The sequence below is a fragment of the Humulus lupulus genome, chromosome 2 (assembly GCF_963169125.1).
Source record: "Humulus lupulus chromosome 2, drHumLupu1.1, whole genome shotgun sequence".
Lineage (NCBI taxonomy): Eukaryota > Viridiplantae > Streptophyta > Magnoliopsida > Rosales > Cannabaceae > Humulus > Humulus lupulus.
The window spans coordinates 245,420,554-245,441,509 of NC_084794.1; the positions used below are offsets into that span (position 1 = coordinate 245,420,554).

Below are 20,956 nucleotides of genomic sequence, written 5' to 3' on the forward strand. Positions count from 1 at the left end.
CTCTCGCTGTGGCAACAATCCCGGCAGATCTGCTGGAAACAAGTCTGGAAACTCACAGACCACTCTGGTTTCATTCGGTCCCACTGCCGCCACCTTGTAGGAATCTACTATACTCGCTAGGAATCCTATGCAGCCCTCCTGCATCAGGTCTCTAGCCTTTAGTGCTGAGATCAGAGGCACCCGCGGTCCATTCACCATTCCCACGAACACAAAGGGTGCCTCACCTTCCGGTTCAAAGGTCACCATTCGTCGCCTACAATCAATTGTTGCTCCATACCGCGTCAACCAATCCATTCCTAGTATTATATCAAAATCATCCATATCTAGTTCAATCAGGTCAACAAACAATTCTCTACCATCTACTACTACTATTAATGCTCTAACCCACCTCCTAGAGACTACCAGTTCTCCTGTAGGCAATATAGTCTGAAAACCCCTAGCATACAAAATACTAGGTCTACAAAGTTGATCAATCACCCTAGCAGAAACAAATGAGTGCGTAGCACCAGAATCAATCAATGCAGTAAACAAGGATCCAGCGCTAAAAATCTGACCTGTGACCACTGAGGGACTGGCCTCTGCCTCAGTCTAAGTCAAAGTGAAAACCCTAGCAGGAGCGAGGCTGTCTCCCTACCTTGGCTCCTCCTTCTTAGCCTGCGGGCAATCTTTCTTCAAGTGACTGGTACTCCCACAAACAAAGCATGCCCTGGTCCGGCACTCGCCCTGATGCCGTCGCCTGCTTCGAGGACACATCGGAAAGCTTCTCCAGCTGTCATTTCCGCCTTGGTGGCCACCCACAGAACCGCGAACCCTCCTGTCAGAACCATAAGGAGCAAATGAGTCTGGTACTCTTCTCTTCTGCTCACTGGGGCCGCTGCCCCGACTAGGCCCAGAAGGAGAAGGCACTACCCTCCTGGTATCACGCCTAGCAGCGCTATCCTTCCAGATCTGATCCTCAGCCCTCTCAGCAGTGAGGGCTTTGTCTACCACTTGCGCATAGGTAGTCTCTGGAGCCATTGTAATACTCACATCACGGGCGATCATTACATTTAATCCCCGTATAAACCTGTCCCTTCTGGCTGCATCAGTCGGCACTAGCTCTGGCGCAAACTTCACCAATCTGTCAAATACCAGGGTGTACTCGGTGACAGATAACCTGTTCTGCGTCAGGTTGACAAACTCATCAGCTTTCGCAGCTCGAACTGCCACGCTATAGTACTTCTCATTAAAAATGCTCTTGAACTCTTCCCAAGTCATAGCTGCAGTATCCCTTCGCTGCCTTACCACATCCCACCATATTCTTGCATCATTTTTAAGCATAAAACTGGCACAATCAACCCTATCCTTTCCTTCAACTCTCATGAAGTCCAAGATTATAGAAATCGTACTCATCCACTGCTCAACCTGCAGTGGGTCTGCTCCGCCCTCAAAGGTAGGAGGTTGCTGTTTTCTGAATCTTTCATACAGAGGTTCCAACCTATTCTCAGTCACAGGTTGAACTGGAGCTGGTGCTACACTCGGCTGTAGTGGTATCCCAGTGGCTGGTGGAGGAGCTGGTTGCCTCAACTGACTAAGCTCTTCCTCTGTTTTCTTCAACCTAGCCTCCATCTCGGCTAAAATCTGCTGCCAGTTCTGAGGAGCAGGTGGAGGGTCCTACCCCTGGTTGTCATCCTCGGCCTGAATGCCACGGAGTCTCGATGATTGGCGAGGCATTACAACTAAATTCCTGCAATCAGTGACACCGCTCATCAGGCATGATAACAAGGTCCAATTTCCACCTCTCAATCTCAACAACAACCATGATCAATCGACCAAAATGTCATACAAATATCATACAGCATACAACGGGCCTTGCCCTGGCATCATGCATATGTTATTTCAATCATCATGCTCATAACAATCTAGACAGGTACACAAAGCATTAAACACATATTCATGAATATATCAATCGACCATACCAATCAACCTTGAGTCGAGCTTTTCGATGGCAGCGTGCGTACATGTTCGGTCAATCTCCAGAACCAATAAACCTTGGCTCGCTCTAATACCAAGTTGTAACGCCCTACTACCTTAGAGCCGCTACTTAGTGAGTTTAAGACAGAAATCGTGCTTTTGACTGACTCTAAGTGGTTTCTAAAACAAAAAGTGTGAATAAATCAAAGTTTAAGGCTGTACACTTTTAAAATGTTTAGCTTCATTGAAAACGTTAAGTATAAAACATCTGGGATCCCAAAATAAGGTTTACAAAATATTTACAACTCAAAATTAGATTTACACTTGATCTACTATCAAAAGAATGGTAAATACAGCCATATACAAAAAATGCCCCCAACCAAAGCAATCGGGCAGGCCGAACATGTACGCGCCGCCCCCACGCTCTCCATACTCATGGCCGGTTGACTGACTCTTTGCTTTTACCTACAACACGGAGCACCCGTGAGCCGAAGCCCAGCAAGAAAACCCAAATAGTGCATAACATATGCAAATAATATAGTTAGCATAATACACTGATAAATAGGAAAGCCATCAGTCTTAAACAAGCACGGCCGTGCCGCCCCAGAGGCCTTACCAAAGCCTGGGGTCTCGGTCCTCACCGTAAGGATAACTCATGTATCCCGTGGGTCCCACCCTGGCTATAAGCATCCCATGTGCTGAGTGTTACTTCCGGCCCCAAGGCCGTACCCAGCCTTCGCCGCTCTCGGCCTTAGCCATTCATTTCATTATAATAGCATGTATAATACATTTTGAAATAAACATTCAAACATATAATAGTTCATCTAAGATTACACATTTGCACATAATACAATCTAGGGCCATGCCCTGCAATCACACTGTGGGCCCATGCCCTATTCTCGGGTGTTACGGTTTTCTTACCTGTATCTCGAGCTTTCCGATGCACCAAGGTCACAAGCACGGTCCTCTAGTACGAGCCTCCCTGAAATCCTAGTCACAACACACATAAAACACTTTTAATACTAACCAAGCCCAAGACCACTTCCCAGGACCAATCCCGAACTCCCGGGACCTCTAAATCAGTAAAACAAAACATCGGAACCATCCCCCGTGTCCCCGGGCAAAAGCCCTAAAAACCCAACTTTTTGGCTGCCAAAATGGCCTAGGGCCGCGGCACTCCCTTCAAGGGCCGCGGTGCCCAGCGGCTTGGCCCTCATCCTGAAGCATCCTCACGCTGCGGCGCCCAAGAACAGGGCCACGGCGCTCCTTCGCGAACCCAGATTTTCTGGGTTTTCCCATGCGTTTTTCCCGAGCTTCAACCTCTCCAAATCATCCCAAACAAATACCTAAACCCCAAAATCAAATCAAAACCTCATATGAACCATCTAACAACCTATAGATACTAGAATCAAGAGCAAAACACCATCACACCCAAAAATCCACCCCTTGATTCTAATTTCAGCAACTCAAACCAAAACTCAAAAAAAAAAAACTAACTCAAGCTTTAGATTCACAAGTCAAAACAGAAATCAAACTTAAATATGCATAAGATCCTTACCTCAAGTGGAGAATCCACCCTAAAAGCTTCCTTGATCTCCTCCTAAGCTCCCACTTCAGCCCCTTCTACACCTCTTCTCCTTTCTTCTTCTTGCCCTAGCCTTTCTTTCTTCTTCTTTTTTTTTTCTTCTCTTCCAATTTTATCAAAACACCAAATGACCCAATGCCCAAACCGTGTACCCCATAAACCCAGCTGAAAATTGTCTAATTGCCTTGCCAAATGACCAATTTACCCCTTCCTAATAACCCTTCCTAACTAAACCTTCAAGGGCACTTAAGTCCTTTCACTTCTATTTCATTTCTACCATTTTCTATCTAAAACTTGTTACTCACAGCAGTTACAAATGGTTACCCAGGTTACTCAATCGCCAATACTATAACCATTAGTTCTCACTTCAACTTACGAAATTCCTAAAGTACCCCTAGGCTCCTCCCGAGCCAGGTATAAAATCCCGTTGTGACTTTTAGACTAATTGGCTCACTCGGACCGTCTCGATGCGTGCATCCTAATAAAAACACCACACTCACATGGCACAAATCACATAATACAATTATCACAGTTATGCCCTAAAATGGCCAGATTACAATTATGCTCTTTTTAAGACAATCAGGTCTACATGCATACTAATTCACATAGTCATGCATCTCAAATAATCAAATAGTCATATAACGTGCATTAAATCATATTCATGCATAAAACTCATTAAAGACACACACCAAATCTCATTATGCCTTCCAGGCACGCTACTCCAGGCCCTTAAGCCTTAATAGTGAATTTGGGGTCGTTACAAGAGATATCCTACGCATGATTTGGAGTTGGCAGCGGTTGTATTTGCACTTAAGATTTGGAGACATAATCTATATGGTGAGAAGTGCGAGATATACACCGACCATAAGAGTTTGAAGTACTTCTTTACTCAGAAGGATCTGAATATGTGCTAGAGACGGTTGCTGGAATTGGTTAAGGATTACGATTGTGATATCCTATACCATCCTGGGTAGGCTAATGTAGTGGCTGATGCATTGAGTCGGAAAGGCCCAGGACAGTTGTTCAGTTCGAGACAGATATCTGTTAAGCTAGCTTAAGAGATTACTAGAGTAGGTATAGAGTTGGTGGTTGGCCGGTTAGCCAACATCACTCTCCAGTCTAGGCTCCTTGATAGGATCAAGGAGGCGTGGGGAAAGGATTCCCAATTGAGAGGTCACAGGGAGAACGTCTTAGTCGAAGCGGCTAAGGACTTCTCTATCTCGGAGATGGGGTTACTGAAGTACAAGGGTCGAATCTGTGTTCCGATGGATTCTGATATCCAGTGGGAGATCTTAGATGAATCACATACCACTCCTTATTCCTTACATCCAGGTACGAAGAAGATGTACCAAGATTTGAGAGCAATGTATTGGTAGTAGGGCATGAAGAGGGATGTGGTGGATTATGTGGCCAAGTGCTTAATTTGTCAGCAGGTTAAGGCTGAACATCAGAGGCCAGCAGGGTTGTTGCAGCCTCTAGGGATTCCAGAGTGGAATTGGGAAGATATCACCATGGATTTCGTAGTTGGTTTTCCAAAGACCGTGGGATAGCATGACTCGGTGTGGGTGATTGTGGATAGGTATACCAAGTCCGCCCACTTTTTACCTGTCAGGACGACTTATACTGTGGAGCAGTATGCTGAGTTATATGTGAAGGAAATTGTTCGACTTCATGGGGCTCCGAGGTCGATAGTATCCGACAAGGACCCCACCTTCACCTCCAAGTTTTGGGAGAGTCTGCAGAAGGCTATGGGCACGCAATTACGGTTTAGTACCGCTTATCATCCTCAGACAGATGGACAGTCTGAGAGGACAATCCAGATACTGGAGGACATGCTACGAGCTTGTGTGCTAGATTTTGGAGGATCTTGGAGTAAGTATCTTCCTTTGATTGAGTTCTCTTACAATAACAGTTATCAGGCAACTATCAGAGTGGCTCCGTATGAGATGCTTTATGGGAGGAAGTGCAGGTCACCTATCCATTGGGATGAGATGGGTGAGAGGAGATATTTGGGTCCTAAGATGGTTCAGAGTACCAATGAGACGATTGACAAGATTAGAGCTTGAATGCTCGCCTCCTAGAGTCACCAGAAGAGTTACTCGGACTTGAGATGCAGGGGCGTGGAGTTTCAGGTCGGTGACCATGTGTTTCTTAGGGTTTCACCTTTGAATGGAGTGAAACGGTTTGGTGTTCGGGGCAAGCTGAGCCCTAGGTTTGTTGGCCCCTTCGAGATTCTGGAACGGGTTGGAGAGGTAGCTTACTGATTGGCGATGCCTCCAGCCTTATCAGGAGTTCATAATGTTTTTCACGTATCCATGCTCTGGAAGTATGTATCTGATTCGACGCATGTACTGAGTTATGAGAATTTGGAGCTGGACCAGGATTTATCTTATGAGGAAAAGTCGGTTCAGATTCTTGACTGGAAAGATAAAGTCTTGCGAAGCAAGACCATTGCCTTGGTGAAAGTGTTGTGGAGGAACAACAAAGTTGAGGAAGCGACATGGGAACTTGAATCAGAGATACGAGAGGGGTATCCCGAGTTGTTCAGGTAATTTCGAGGACGAAATTTCTGTAAGGAGGGGATAGTTGTAGCGTCCCAAATTTTCTAATTAGGCTTAGGGCCTCGATTAGTGTGCCTAGAGGGCAATAAGTGATTTAATATTATAATATGTGAATTTGTATGAATATGTGATTAGAGCTGCATGTTTAGGTGAATTAAATAAGCATGTTGGCCCCGTTTGGTTGTTAGGGGCATGTTTGTAATTTTAGCCCGTTGAGGGCATAAACGTGATAATTGTAATAATTGTGATATACTTGTGATATATCTGTGTTGCACGATCTGAGATAGTCCTAGGAAGCTGTTAGCTAGAAAGTCACAACGGGGTCGAAAATTCGACTTGGGGCGAGTCGAGGGGTATTTCGGGTATTAGACGTTTTATGGGGTTATCGGGTTATGGAAATAAATATTTGGAGATATATTTGAAGATAGAATGTTTAGGAGGGAATATTGGGGAAATCTACCATTTTTCCCTCGGCAACATTTTTGTTACCCCGAGCCTTGAGGTGACCTTAGAGACTAAGTAAATAAAACAAAACCAAAGAAATACTCAGAAACTTGGAGAAACTGATCCAAACCTCCTTCTCTCTCTCTCATTATTCTCTCTAAGCCAAACTAAGGGAAAAGCTGGAAATTAAGCAAGGATTTGAGCTCTTGACTTGGGGATTAACTCAGCATCACTTTGAGGATTCAAAAAGAGGCTAAGGTAAGTATCAACTGTGATTTTAGCTAGTTAATTCAGTGGTTATTGACTGGTTTTCTTAGTTCTTTTGAGGTGTTGAAGTTGAAGATTGAATGTTGGGTTTAATGAGTTTTGAAGCTAGAGTTTGTTAGGTTTTGCTACTGGAATCATAGTGGAGCTTCTGAGATGATTAAATTAAGTTGTTAGAATGATTTTAGGGGTAATTGGCTTGGTTTTGGTAGAGAAAATGGTGGGTTTTTTTGGATTCGAGGGGTCAGGCCGCAGCATTGTTCTTGCTGAGCCGCGGCCCTTTAGAACATTAGGGCGCCTGAAAGTGGAGGCGCGTCACGGCGCCCTATAGGCAGGGCCGCAACGCGTGTAGGTAGAATTGAGGCTGGGCCTCGGGTTGAGCTGGGGGCTGCGGCATGAGTTCTCAGGGCCGCGACGCTTAGTGCATTTTTAGGCTTTAAAGAGGTTTTAGGCTCGGGAATCCAATAGTTAAGGCTCAGGATGGATTTAATCACCCGGATTAATAGAATTCAAAGTCCCGGAGACTAGAATTATGACCCAAAGTTATTTAATGGATTAGAACTTGATGGATGGATATTGCTGGTGCGTTGTGACTAGGGTTTCGGTGAGGCTCGGACTAGGGGACTGTGCTCGGGACATCGGTGCTTGGAAAGCTCGGGACACAGGTAATAAAACTGCTGTTCCCGTAGAGCTTGTGTTGCAGGGCACGACCCCATATGATTGTGTTGCAGGGCTCGGCCCTATATGATTGTGTTGCAGGGCGTAGCCCCTTTGATTGAGTTTATACGTGTTTAAGTATCTGCTTAATTATGCTATTTGTGCATATATGTGAATGAACGGCAAGAGCCGGGAATGGGGAGGGCCAAGAACGGCGAAGGCCGAGAACGGCAAGGGGCCAGGGGCAGCGTTTAGCACGCGAAGTGCGAGTTGCCAGGGCGAGACCCTAAAGGATACCTGGGATATCCTCACAGTGTGGACCGTGAACCCAGGGCCTGGTGAAGCGGGTGGGACGGCTTGGCCGTACGTGTTTAGCCTGATGATGGCTTGATTATATGTTGAATGTGAAATGTGCTTATGTTTCTTCTTATGAGAGTTTTCTTGCTGGGCTTCGGCTCACAGGTGCTCTGTGGTGCAGGTAAGGGCAAGGTGAAGGTCGACCAACCATGAGTACGGAGAGCGTAAAGTGGCTCGTACATGTTTGGCCTGCCTAGCTGCCACGGCCAGGGGTATTTTGGGAGATGATTGTACTAAACCTAGATTTTTTCGTTTAGCCGACTCTGGTTATACTTTTGAGTTGTAAATATTTCTAAATAGTATTTTGGGATCCCAAATGTTAAACGTTTTATAATTTTCAATGAATGGAACTATTTTTGAAGTATATGACTCTGTTTATGGTTTAATTACACTTTTGTCTTAAAACCTCGATTAGCGAGTTAATTGCACGTTTTAAACTCACTTAGTAATGACTCTAAGGAAGTAGAGCGTTATAAGAGAAGCTCCACAAGAAGAAGGATAAGTGGATTAGCGATGAAGTGGCGACAAAACATGTAAGCTGCCTAACCTTAACTAATTTATGATTATTTAACTTTAAAAAAGTTTAGTAAATAATTAATAAATATTAATTATTAATTTGTTAGTGTCAATTAGTAATTACTTATTAATTATTAATTAAATTTATAACAATTAAATCTTTTATAATCTATGTGCCAATATTTTTATGATTAATGATTATGGACTAAGATAAAAAATAAAAAAAAAGGTCACTAATGTTGTCCCCGTATCAGGGAGCTTATGGGCTAAGTTACTTTGTTCATGAAAATCTATATCTAAATCACAAACATGCAAATATTGTTGATGGATATGTTTAGAGATGTAAATTCCCCATTAATGGAATTAACTGCTCTTACTATATATATCAACAATATCTCCATTATCGTGATTTAGATATGGATTTTCATGACCTAATTAATTTTAGCTTATTTGCTCCTTGATACAAGAACAAAATTAATTACATTCTTTTCCAATCACTGGTCTGCAGTCATTAATGATAGAACGTTGACATATCGATAATAAAGTTATACTTTATATGTAGTTACATTAAAAATTTCTAAGTTAGGTTTTCAAATAATGTTATATTGGAATGTGATATGTTTGGTTTTATTGTGCAGACTGAGATGACCGAGCATCGAGTATCACAGAGTACGACCCCTGTATCATCTGCTGCTTCTTGTATCGGCGATAATATCGACGGTCAGTTTCCGCCTGATATGGACATTGTTACGGATGTCCTTAGGCCCCGCTCGCGTTATAAGAAAGGGTTTGGGGGGTTGCCTAGGTTGAGGGAAATTGGCGCAAAGAGGGCAACATTTTCATCAACTTCTCAAATGTCTGGGCAATTGCCACCTGAAGTGGACACCATTTTGCAACAAACTCAGGATATTATGTAGGAAAATCAGAACCTAAAGAAGTATACGACTAAACTTGAGAGTCGTCAACGATGTCAAGATGTACTGCTTAGTGCTTTGTAGAAGCATGTTGGTGTATTGGCTCCTGATTTTACTGTCGACTTACTAGAAGAGGATCCAGACAAGGATGATGGTCCAGGTGACGATGATGCTCATGGGGCGGGGATGATGAGGAGGACAATACACATTTGGAGAACTTTTTTGTTTATTTAAAGTTTAATTAATTAGAGACAAAGTTTCTTTTATTTAGTAATTATTATATTTTCATGTTTAATACAGATAATTAACATTAATAGTTATAAAATATTTTTTATTTATTTATAAATTCATAATTTTTATTTTATTTCTAATTAAATAATATTACTAAAAACTTAAATAATTATTAATATATTAAAATTTATTAATTAATATTAATATATTGAAAATAAAATTAGTAATATTATTTAAAAAAAATACTCTTACTGGTGCAAAATTTCGTCGGCAAAAGTCTCTACCTTTACCGGCGTAAAAACGTGCCACTAAAAAACCTACTATTACCGGTGCAAAAAAGCGTCGCTAAATATATCCACCTTTTCCGGCGCAATGTTGCGCCACTAAAAGCAACAACTTTTTCCAGCGCAATTTTGGGCCACTAAAAGTGTTTTTCACAATTCAGTGGTAAATTTTTTCATCGGCGCATCCGTATTTTTCCTAGCGTAGTTTTGCGTCGCTAAAAAATACCTTTACCGGTGCAATACGTTTCGCGTCGGCTGATTAGAGGTGAAAAGTGCAACTTTATTGATCTTTAATGTCAAAATAAATTAAGTTTTGATTATTATTTTTATTTAATTAATATGATATATTTTATGGATGAAAATATTTGATCATGATTTAATTTTTGTTATTTTGTAGGAATTAATTGATATTTTGGCATAAAGAAAAAGAAAGAATAAAGAAAGAGTTAAATTTGAAAAACAAAAGGAAATGTGGCATTTTTGAAGTGAAGAAGCCCACTATTTGGCCCAAGCCCAGAAGCAACAACTCTTTTCTCCTTGCCCAGCTGCTAGGTGTCACTGTCACAACCCGCCACGCATCCTCCTGCCAGCCAACCCAAGGCTGCCACCTGTCTGCATGCTTCAAACATCCCAGCTCCGTCGACCCAACACTCCAATTCCCCAACTCCCTTCAGCCGAAGCCCCAGCGTGCCCACCGAAGCCCAGTCCGAAGCCTCCTTCTTTCCCTTCAACTCTCCCACGGCACAAACAAACCTCTCAAGCCCAGCTTCCTTCCTAGCAGGCCCAACACTCTAGCAGCTTCGGCCCTTCTCTTCCCTTCAGCCAGCTGCCCACGTGGCAGTTTCCCATTGGCTGGGAATGGGTCAAAACCCACATCTTCCACCAGCCACCTTCAACCCATATTTTGTGGGTATTGGGCCTTGCAAAATTTCCATTTTGAGCTTTAAAGCTCATCTTTTTTAGGTACTTTAGAAAAATGGCATATTGACCATATACCAAAATAACTAGGTTAATATTTATAATAAGATTTGATTTTTCAAAATCATATTTTATTATTAATATTTCAGATTTATTTTGTAAACCCCAAATTGTTGTTTAATTTCTTTTTAGTCCTTTTCTCCCTCTATAAATAGGGACTCTTCTTTCACAATTTCTATGTAATTTTGAGAGTAAAGAAACTATAGCAAAATTTCTACTCACTTTCTTCTCATATTTTCTTCTTAGAATTTTGTGAGGAATATGAGCATAATGGCCTAATCTTCCTAGGAAGGTTAGGAATGATTCCATATGCTAGTGATGTTATTTTGCTACTTTGATTTACTATGTTCTTAATGTAATATATTTGAGTTATTTATGTTCTTTCATCTTCATCTCTATTATGTTATCTTTATTTACTTATGCTAATAGTACATAGGATTAGTCATGCTCTTTCTATGTGCTTCTAATTAGTAAAAGTAATATTGATACATAATTTTATGTCTAATCTTCTATTTCATTATTTCCCTTGGATATTTTGTCATTGTTAGATTTTTCATAAGATTAACATTGTGCTTTTTTTTTTTTTGATCAAGAAGAAAGATACTTCATTGAACAAACTGTCCTTTACAACCAAGGGCCAATTGCCCAACAGACCAAAAATCTGAAAAAACAACTAACAAACAGCCCCAATCACAAATTAGTTACATTGAAGTTTCCTTATAAAGAGTTGTTGTTGAGTAGAAATCTTCCTAGTATTAACAATGTATAATCTATACTTGACTAAGTCTATAACTCCCTTTGCTAAACAACTAGTTGTCAAAGAATAGCCATAAAAAATACATCTGTTTCTGTTATGCTAGAGACTATAGATCACTGCTGCTAACACCATGTTCAGAATAGACTCCATGATACCACTCCGCCCACTGTTGAGCCAAACCATCCATTCATTATAGTTACTAGACCACGCTTGAAACCCAAGCCATGCAAAAATGAAGTTAATTGTCATCTTAGAAAGACAGCACTCAAAAAAGAGATGAGTGTGACTTTCAAGATGATCTTCACACACTGGACAAGAGAAGCTGTTCAACTGTAAATTGAATCTAGATAAGTTGTCTCTAATGAGGAGGTGAGCATTGACCACCTGCCAAAGAAGAAACCTGTGCTTAGGGAGAATCGTCTTACACCAGACCGCCTGCTTGTACTCCACGAGCTGCTGATTGAGAGTACTATTATATAATTTTGATGGCTTAAACTTCCCTGAATACCCAGCAGCAAGGACCTCTCTCTTGCTGAATTTACTCCTTAAGTGACATAATTTCCTCCAATACCAGCTACTGTCTGGTTTCAGAGCATAATTCCAAAAATTATTTCCCTTCAAATAAATTTCCTTGATCCATTTGACCCAGAGGAGGTCCTGTTTTTCCGAAACAGCCCATGTGTACTTAGCTAAAACAGCTCTATTCCAATTAGCCCCATCCCTGAACCCGAGCCCTCCATAAGCTTTAGGGAGGCACACCTGATGCCAAGAAGCCAGATGAAGTTTGCTGCGATTTCCTGAAGCTCCCCACAGAAACATTCTGCAGAATTTCTCAACCTCCTTGACAATACTCTGAGGCAAAATAAACACACTCATCCAATAATTTCTAAGGCCAAACAGAACAGTGTGTATAAGAAGCATTCAGCCTACATAGGAAAAATGCCTACTAGACCAAGATAACAATTTCAACCTGATTTTATAAACAATAATCTCACAATCCTTATGTTTCCACTTAGTTGGTCTCATAGGGACCCCAAGATACCTAAGAGGAAAGGACCCCTCAGGCAACTGAATTTCCTGTACAATATCCATTCTCTCAGCTATATTAACTCCACCAAAGTAAATGTGAGACTTATTAGTATTAATAGATAAACCAGTAGCCTCACTGAACTTCCCTAGAGCCTCCTTAAAAATTCTCACTGCCGAGAGGGATCCCTTACAAAACAGAATTAAGTCATCAGCAAAACACAAATTAAGAAGCTTAAGGCTATTACACATAGGGTGATATCTAAATGTGGAAGCTCGAGCAGCCAGTTGAAGACTTCTGGTCAAATATTCCATGATGAGCACAAAAAGAAGGGGAGACATAGGATCACCTTGACGCAGCCCTTTTTTACCCTTAAAGCTACCTTGTACTCTACCATTTAGAAGTAAAGAGTAAGAGGTGTTCCTCACACATGTCATTATCCAACAAACAAATTTCATAGGGAAGCAAAAAGCCCTCAAAAGACCTTCAAGAAACTGCCAGTCAACTATGTCGTAAGCTTTGCTAAGATCTATTTTAATAGCACATCTAGGAGAAGTAACTGCCCTATCATAATTCTTGATGAGGTCCTGAAATATCATTATGTTATGAGCAATCGACCTACCCCTAACAAACGCTCCTTGGTTAGACTAAATAAGGACAAGAAGAACTAAAGCCATACGAGAACATAACAATTTTGCCATACATTTATACAACGTGGAGAAGCAAGCAATAGGTCTATAGTCAACAACCCGAGCTGGATTAGGGACTTTAGGTACCAAGGAAAGAGTGGTCTCATGAAGCTTGGATGGAAACTGACCTATTGCAAAACCTTGAACTATTGCTGAACAAACATCTTTCCCAATCTCCTGCCAAAGCTCTTTGAAAAAGCCAGACCCGAAACCATCAGGTCCTGGGGACTTAGTGCTAGGGATACCAAAAAATGCATCTTTGATTTCCTTGCTGGAAAAGGGTTTTAAGAGAAGGAGTCGTTGTTCTACGGAGAGCTTGGACTCCATTTCCATACAATGCAGGTCTATTCTACCAGTGGCTGAACTTGGGCTGCCTAAATAGCTCTTAAAATGGTCAACAAAGTGAGTTACTACCTCCCTAAAAGCATCAATCAGAGTTCCTTGTTCAGTAATATAAGTGGAAATTCTGTTATCTGCTCTTCATTTTTTCAAAAAAGCATGGAAATGAGAGGTGTTCATATCCCCCTTCCTAATCCACGTAATCTTACTATGCTGAACAAGAAAGTTATGGTACATGTGCTCTTGTAAAGTGAACTCAGCAGCTTTCTCCTTAACAACCTCTTGCAATCTGTGATCATGGGGATAATATTGAGCTTTAAGTTGAGCTTCCTGATATGCCTCCTTAGCCAAATGGTAGTTCAGACCTATATCTCCAATAGTATCTCTGTTGAATTTCTTAAGTCTGTGCTTCAACCTCATAAGCTTTAAGTAAATAGCTCTCAGACCAGTAGCCTTTAAAGGGGCCCTCCAGCTGTTCATAACAACTTCCTTAAAATATGAGTGGCCAGTCCGAAAATTATAAAATCTTAAAAACTTTACTCCCAATTTCTCCATTTGTATATTAGTGACAACACAGGAGCAGTGATCCGAGACTACCTCCCAACTGAAAACAGCCAAAGAATGAGGAAAGAGATCAAGCCATTCCTCATTCATGAATACATGATCAATCTTAGAGTAAATCCTAGCTGAACCTTCTTGGTTGTTTGTCCAAGTAAAATAAGAACTTATGCTTTTAAGGGCCTCTACTTTGGTATCAGCTAGCCAACTCAAAGGATCAGCCAACTCTAGACCAGAAACTGGTTTGCCACCTGATCTATCTAAACCAGAGAAAGGGGCATTGAAGTCCCCCAGCACAATCCAAGCTCTCACCGAAAGAGAAATTTTGTTAAGCCCTTGCCATAAACTTCTCCTACTCTCCAATAAATTGTACCTGTAAACAAATATTACATAAAAAGTACCCCTCTGGCCAGCCAAATTGACCATACAGTGAACAAACTGTGGTGATTCCTCCAAAATAGTTAATCTCACAAAGACTTTCCTCCATATTATTAAGAGCCTACTCTCAATAGTCGGACTGGAGTAAAACTCCCAATTAGGAAGTTTATTCTCCATAAACTCAACAATTTTATTTCCTCTCATTTTGGTTTCTAACAATCCACCAACACCAATCTTATTCCTACTAAAACTATCTAAGACTACAATATGTTTATTAGTTTTATTCAGTCCTCTTAAGTTCCAGCTCAAAAGATTACAATTATCCATTGGAAAAACTAACTCCAACATTACCTTCTTTGCCCCCTTCTTCTGCTCCTGAAGAACAACAAACTGATTAATCTGTTTTTGAACCTGAACAACCGGTAGAGTACTACCACCTATTATTAGACCTTGCCTTGCTTGTGTAGCCACACGTTTTGGGGTTATCCATTGCTCACCCTTGCTTGGTTCCATCAACTGAACAAACTTATCTAACCTCAAAACATGAACCTCCTTAGACTGCTGAACCGAGTTATCCTCTACATCAGCAGCTCCAGATAAACCTTCAGGTTTTTCATTACTAGGCCCCTCAGAAATTTTGGTCTTCTCATCTGTTACTTCAGGTTTAGCTACATCTTCTTTTTTCACCCAATGAGTTTTATGCTCCTTACGACAGTCCACCATAGAATGCCCAAAACCAGAACAACTCTTACATTTAGTAGGCAACCATTCATATTCTATTCCCTGTTCCATAATCTGACCATACTCATTGATAAACTGAATACTTCTAGGAGGATTATCTGTTATCTCCATCTCCACAAGAACCCTAGCAAACTGAATACGTGATCGCTCCCTAGTAAATTTATCTACTAGAAGTGGTTTGCCAAGGTACTTACCAGTGCACTAATACACTTGCTGCCCCAATACTGGAGTCCAAGGTCATGTAGATGAATCCATAATGGAACTGAACGAATGAGCCGGATTGCACTGAGATCCACTGTCCATGGCCTAATGATAACAGGTTTCCTGTCGAATTGAAGCACACCATTCTCTAATACATGATCTCTTGTTGCTTCATCATTAAATTTGACCATAATTAGCCCCATCGTCATTCTAGCAATTTGAGCAATCCCTAGATGGCCCCAAACTCTTTTAATGAACCGTTCAAACACAGGCATTGGAGGGTTAGCACCATGCATATTACTGCCGAACTCCAATTCACAGATTGAACTTTAACCTCTTCAATATCCACCTTAGCATACTTCTGCCCATTTCTAAACAATGGTTCTGTAAATTCTAGTTTCTGGTCAGAAAATGAAAGCTTACTCGCCATGAATTGTTGCCATTGATGTTGGGCTGCTGCTTGAAAATCCCCTTCAGCTACCTTGTCCCCTTCATCGACCTTATCCGCCCAAGACGAACCAATCGGATCCATGCCCAATCCATCTACCTTAACCTCAGAACCCTGGGTATTCAAATTCAGACGATCAGATTCAGCGAACTTCAAGTCTCCAGACCCACACATACCCATCGCCATCGGAACTTCCTTTTCTAGCCCTTCAGTTCCCACTCCCTCAGTGCCTGGAACATCCTGCATCTGTACACCAGGCGACACCAGCTCAACCTGATCTTTGATATGAATTTCTGGCCTACGAATCGGCTTCTTCTTCTTCGCCATGGAAGAGAACAATCCGAGACTATTAACATTGTGCTTTTAAAGTAAAGAACTTTATAACTCAAATGGACTTTTGTTAGAAAAGAATATGGACTTTAATGTTAGATTTTCCAAGTAAATGTTGGGATGTAAACTATTTACTTGTATATTTTTGTAAGTCAAGTAACCAAGTAACTAAACAAGCATATGGATGATTCTTGAAACCTTTATATTTCTCAAACTCTTGATTACATCTTACCTTTATCTCACTTATCTCATTTTATCACTTTATCAAAAAGACAATACCAAAATCTCAAACCACTTTTCATTTACAATTTTATCAATTTCTTGTTACTAACTTTTTGTGTTATTTTCTACTACTCTTTTGATTTTAGGTTACCTCCCTGTAGATCGATCGCCCGATCTTTCTACAACTACCTCTTAGTGGTAGTCACATTTTGAGCGTTAAACAATTTTTAGCGCCGTTGCCGGGGAGGTAGTTTTCAAAGGTTTAGTGAAATTTTTACAAAAATAGTAGTAACTTTATTTGTGTTTTTGTTGGAATAAATATTGTGTTAGTATAGTTTTTTTTATTTACTAATTTTTAGTTAATTAGATTATTATTATAACTAAAATAAAAAGAAAAAAAACTAAAAAATATATATATTTATTCTTATTTCTATTTTATTTCTTTTTTCCATTTTCCTTTCTTTTAGTTTAAAAAAAAACCATATATATTTATATAATTATTTATTTTTCTTTTTAGCTAATTCTTACTCCATTTTCTTTCTTAATTTCTATTCTATTTTTTTTAGTTTAATACATATTTGAAAAAAAAAAGATTAAGCTTGCTCTTCTATCTTCACTTTAATTCTCTTTTCTTTATTTTATTTTTGTGTTGTTTATTTTGTTGCTGAGTTTAGGCTTTTCCTTTTTCTTTGCCTTAGTTTTCCATAGAATTTAGGTTTCCAAAAAAAAAAAAACAACATAAAATTGTTCATAAAATTTCAATCATAAAATGCTTAGTATTGGGAACAATTGCGTAATATTACAAATGGTAGAAACTGATATTGTTCTGTCTAGAAAGATTGGTTGTTAAATAAGGTTTGTGATAGCGTTACCCTCCACACTTACCTGGGAACCTTGGGGAGTTCTGTCTAGGCATGTGTGGGTCTAAAGCGGTACCTTGGCAACCTTCCCAATCGGCCTGGGAACATTTCGAGCATCTACCTTTGCACTATTACATTGTTGAACTTATTACTATAAGAAAACCAAGCTTGTTCTGTCAAAATAAGCAATTTCACTCTACTTAAAGGTTGTTTGGTCGAAAAGGTTGACTTGTGATCCACCATACTTACTCAGTAACCTTGGGGAGTTCTAGTAAGGCGTTGAAGATCACCCAAAAACCTTCAAATCTACCTGGGAACAAGTTTAGCAAAAAATAAATAAAAAATAAAGACATAAAATAAATCTAATTCTGATTTCCGAGAGTGGATGAATCATCACGAAACTTCCAGTGACACTTCTTCCAATTCATTTGCCACTCCTACCGAAACTCCTTCCACCAATCCTGCTTCTCCACAAACTTTCACTGACAATAACCCATTCGCAATGGCTCGCAATGATGAAATCCAACCAAGAACTCTCAATGACTACCTCTATCCTACTCGCACTTCCATGCCTTCATGCATTATCTTCCCTCCTAATATGCTCGCATTAGACTTTAAACCTGGCATGATTCAACTCTTGCCCACATTTCATGGAATGGAAAACGAAAGCCCATACGTGCATATCAGAGAATTCGAGGAGGTAGTAGCCACGTTCTATAACCGAGCCAAAAATGTCGATGCTGTGCGACTGAAGTTCTTCCCTTTTTCCTTGAAGGACAAAGCCAAAAGCTGGTTATACTCTTTGAGACCTAGGTCTATTGGAACATGGGAGGAGATGACCAAATCCTTCTTTCTGAAACACTTCCCCAACCATAAGACCAACAATCTAAAACGACAGATTTCCACATTTTCCCAAAAGGACAATGAAACGTTCTATCAAGTATGGGAAAGATTCAAAGATCTGTTAAATCAGTTATCGCACCATGGCTAGGAGAATTGGTGTTTGGTCAATTGCTTCTATGAAGGCCTCACGAGTCATGAGCGCCAGTTTGTAGAAATGCTATGCAATGGTGAATTCCTTGAAAAAGAGCCAGACGATGCTCTTAAATATCTCAAAGAAACCACAAAAAAGTCTCACACCTGGACTGGTCCAAGTGCTACTGATAACACCAACCGACACAAACCATCTTGGATCTATCAACTTCGAGAAGAGGATAGTGTTAAGGCCCAACTCGAGGCTTTGAAAAAGTAGTTTGAGGTCTTAATGATGAAAAATGGCCAAAAACCGCACATGATCACTCAAGCGGAACCGCGAGAACCTTGCTTTGTTTGTGGAGGGGCGGAGACTTTAGCTAAGGAATGCTTAGCTTTGAATGAAATGAGGGGGGGTTTATGAGGAGCAATGCAATGCCTTAGGGGCATATAACAATCCATTCTCCCATACGTACAACCTTGGTTGGAGAAACCACCCAAATTTTCGTTGGAGAGATTCCAACCAAGCTCAATCGTCTAGAGGCCAATGGAGAAATGAGCAACAAGTCCAACCATCAAAGGCGTATTCTGCACCTCAATACAATGCTCATCCACAACGAAATTCTCTCGAGAATACTCTTCATGCATTCATAGAGGAACAATCCAAACTAAATCGCCAAATGATGGAAGAAATCAAGGAAATGATAATGTCAATTCTCAAAATTGACTGAATCCTTGGCCATTCCAGAAAAAGGCAAACTTCCTACCCAACCAAAGTTCAAAGTGCAAGGTCAACACATGGCTGAATCTTCAAATTCTAATGATCAAAATGTCAAGGAAGTAAATGCCATCATGACTAGAAGCGGTAAGACTTTGCAAGACCCACCCATAAAATCCAACTCTCCCAATATTCCAAAAGTTACTCCAGAAAATCCACCACTCAATGCCTCTCCAAAAGTACCATTTCCCCAGGCTTTGAACACATGTTGGGAAACTTCCTGATAACCTAGCTGAAATCCTTGAGCACTTGACACAAGTGAAGATTAATCATCCTTTGCATGACATCATAAAACAAGTGCCCACTTATGCCAAAATTATCAAGGATCTATGCACTACAAAAAGGAAACATTATGTCAAGAAGACTGCTTTCTTGACTGAGCAAATGAGTGCGGTGATTGAACAAAAGGCACCGCCGAAATACAAAGATCTCGGTTGTCCCACCATTTCTTGCCAAATTGGGACCCACGAAGTCAGCCAAGCCTTACTTGATCTTGGCATGAGTGTAAACCTCATGCCTTACTTCGTATAGTCGCAACTCGGTCTTGGAGAAATGAAGCCAACATCTGTTGTGTTACAGCTTGCTGACCGTTCCACCAAAAAGCCTAGGGGTATTATTGAGGATGTGTTAGTTCAGATTGAAAAATTCTATTACCCCATGGATTTTCTTATTCTTGAAACCCAATCTGTGGTAAACATGGAGTCTAAAGTTCCTATTATCCTCAGAAGACCATTCCTTGCTATAGCAAATGCTTTGATCAATTGTCAGAACGGTCTAATGAAGATATCATTTGGAAACATGACTCTTGAAGTCAATATCTTCCACATCGGGAAACAACCCCAAGAAGATGATGAATGCTATCAAACATTCATGATTGACTCTTTAATCCCCGAGGAGGTTCAATTGCGAAGCAACTTTGATAATCTTGATGAACTCCTCCTTCTGTCTGACAACGAAAGTCCCAATTCTATTGAGTCTACTCTTGCAATATCAGATCGCATAGACTCACGCAATAGAATGACTCAGTTTTGGCAACCTCGCTTTGAAGAGCTACCTCGTGAGAGGGCATAGCCAAAAACTTCAGCCGAAGAGGTTCCAACTATTCAATTGATCTAACTTCTCGAGGGTTTGAAACATGCCTTCTTGGGAGACGGTGAAACCTTTCCAATTATCATCTCGTCCAACCTTCAAAATTCTCAAGAATTGCAGTTACTTGAGCTACTGCGAACACATAAATTTTCGATAGGTTTGACGCTTGCTGATATCAAAGGTATTAGCCCTTTAATTTGCTCCCATCGAATCAATCTGGAGGATGAAGCTATCCCCCGAAGAGACCCTCAACGGCGACTGAACCCCACGATGAAAGAAGTTGTAAAATATGAAGTTTTGAAATCACTAGACGCTGGTATTATTTACCCGGTGGCATATAGAAAATAGGCCAGTCCTACTCAAGCCGTGCCCAAGAAATCTGGTGTCACCGTTATCCAAAACGAAAAAGGGGTCCTTGTCCCCACAAAAATGGTGACGGGGTGGCGCATGTGCATTGATTATAGAAAATTAAATGTCGCCTCCCGCAAAGATCATTTTCCACTCCCATTCATTGATCAAATCCTTGAACGTGTAGCTGGTCATCCATTCTATTGCTTTCTTCATGGCTATTCTAGCTATTATCAAATTGAGATTGCATTAGAGGATCAAGATAAGACCACTTTCACTTATCCCTTTGGCACTTTTGCTTTCCGGCGTATGCCATTTGGCTTGTATAATGCACCAGCTACTTTCCAAAGATGCATGATGAGCATCTTTAGTGACATGATCGAAAAATCAATGGAAGTATTCATGGATGACCTAACCATTTTTGGAAACTCCTTTGAGACATGTCTTCTTCATCTTGAAGCTGTTTTAAAACGAT

At 40.6% G+C, this 20,956-nt stretch overlaps 1 protein-coding gene and 1 non-coding gene across 2 annotated transcripts; both read right to left on the bottom strand.

The window, feature by feature from the left end:
- Positions 1–11,600: 11,600 nt before the first annotated feature.
- On the bottom strand, positions 11,601–15,643 carry LOC133815329 (uncharacterized). The gene is made up of 5 exons (XM_062248184.1): positions 15,428–15,643; positions 13,792–15,365; positions 13,305–13,695; positions 12,544–13,175; positions 11,601–12,387 (listed from the first exon to the last, which is right to left on the bottom strand). The coding sequence occupies exons 1-5, from the start codon at positions 15,641–15,643 to the stop codon at positions 11,601–11,603; spliced, it is 3,600 nt and encodes a 1,199-aa protein (XP_062104168.1).
- A 2,534-nt stretch (positions 15,644–18,177) lies between these two features.
- LOC133820242 (small nucleolar RNA R71) lies at positions 18,178–18,284 on the bottom strand. The gene has a single exon (XR_009886667.1). It is a non-coding gene; the product is annotated as a small nucleolar RNA R71 (small nucleolar RNA).
- Between the last annotated feature and the right edge of the window lie 2,672 nt (positions 18,285–20,956).

What these genes read in the sequence shown, in the direction of transcription:
- LOC133815329 (XM_062248184.1), bottom strand. Translation starts at nt 15,643, where the DNA reads ATGACGATGGGGCTAATTATGGTCAAATTTAATGATGAAGCAACAAGA. An exon ending in TTCACTTTACAAGAGCACAT is followed by an intron (nt 13,696 to 13,791) that starts GTACCATAACTT and finishes GAAAAAATGAAG; the next exon opens with AGCAGATAACAGAATTTCCA. An exon ending in GAGGGGTCCTTTCCTCTTAG is followed by an intron (nt 12,388 to 12,543) that starts GTATCTTGGGGT and finishes GTTTGGCCTTAG; the next exon opens with AAATTATTGGATGAGTGTGT.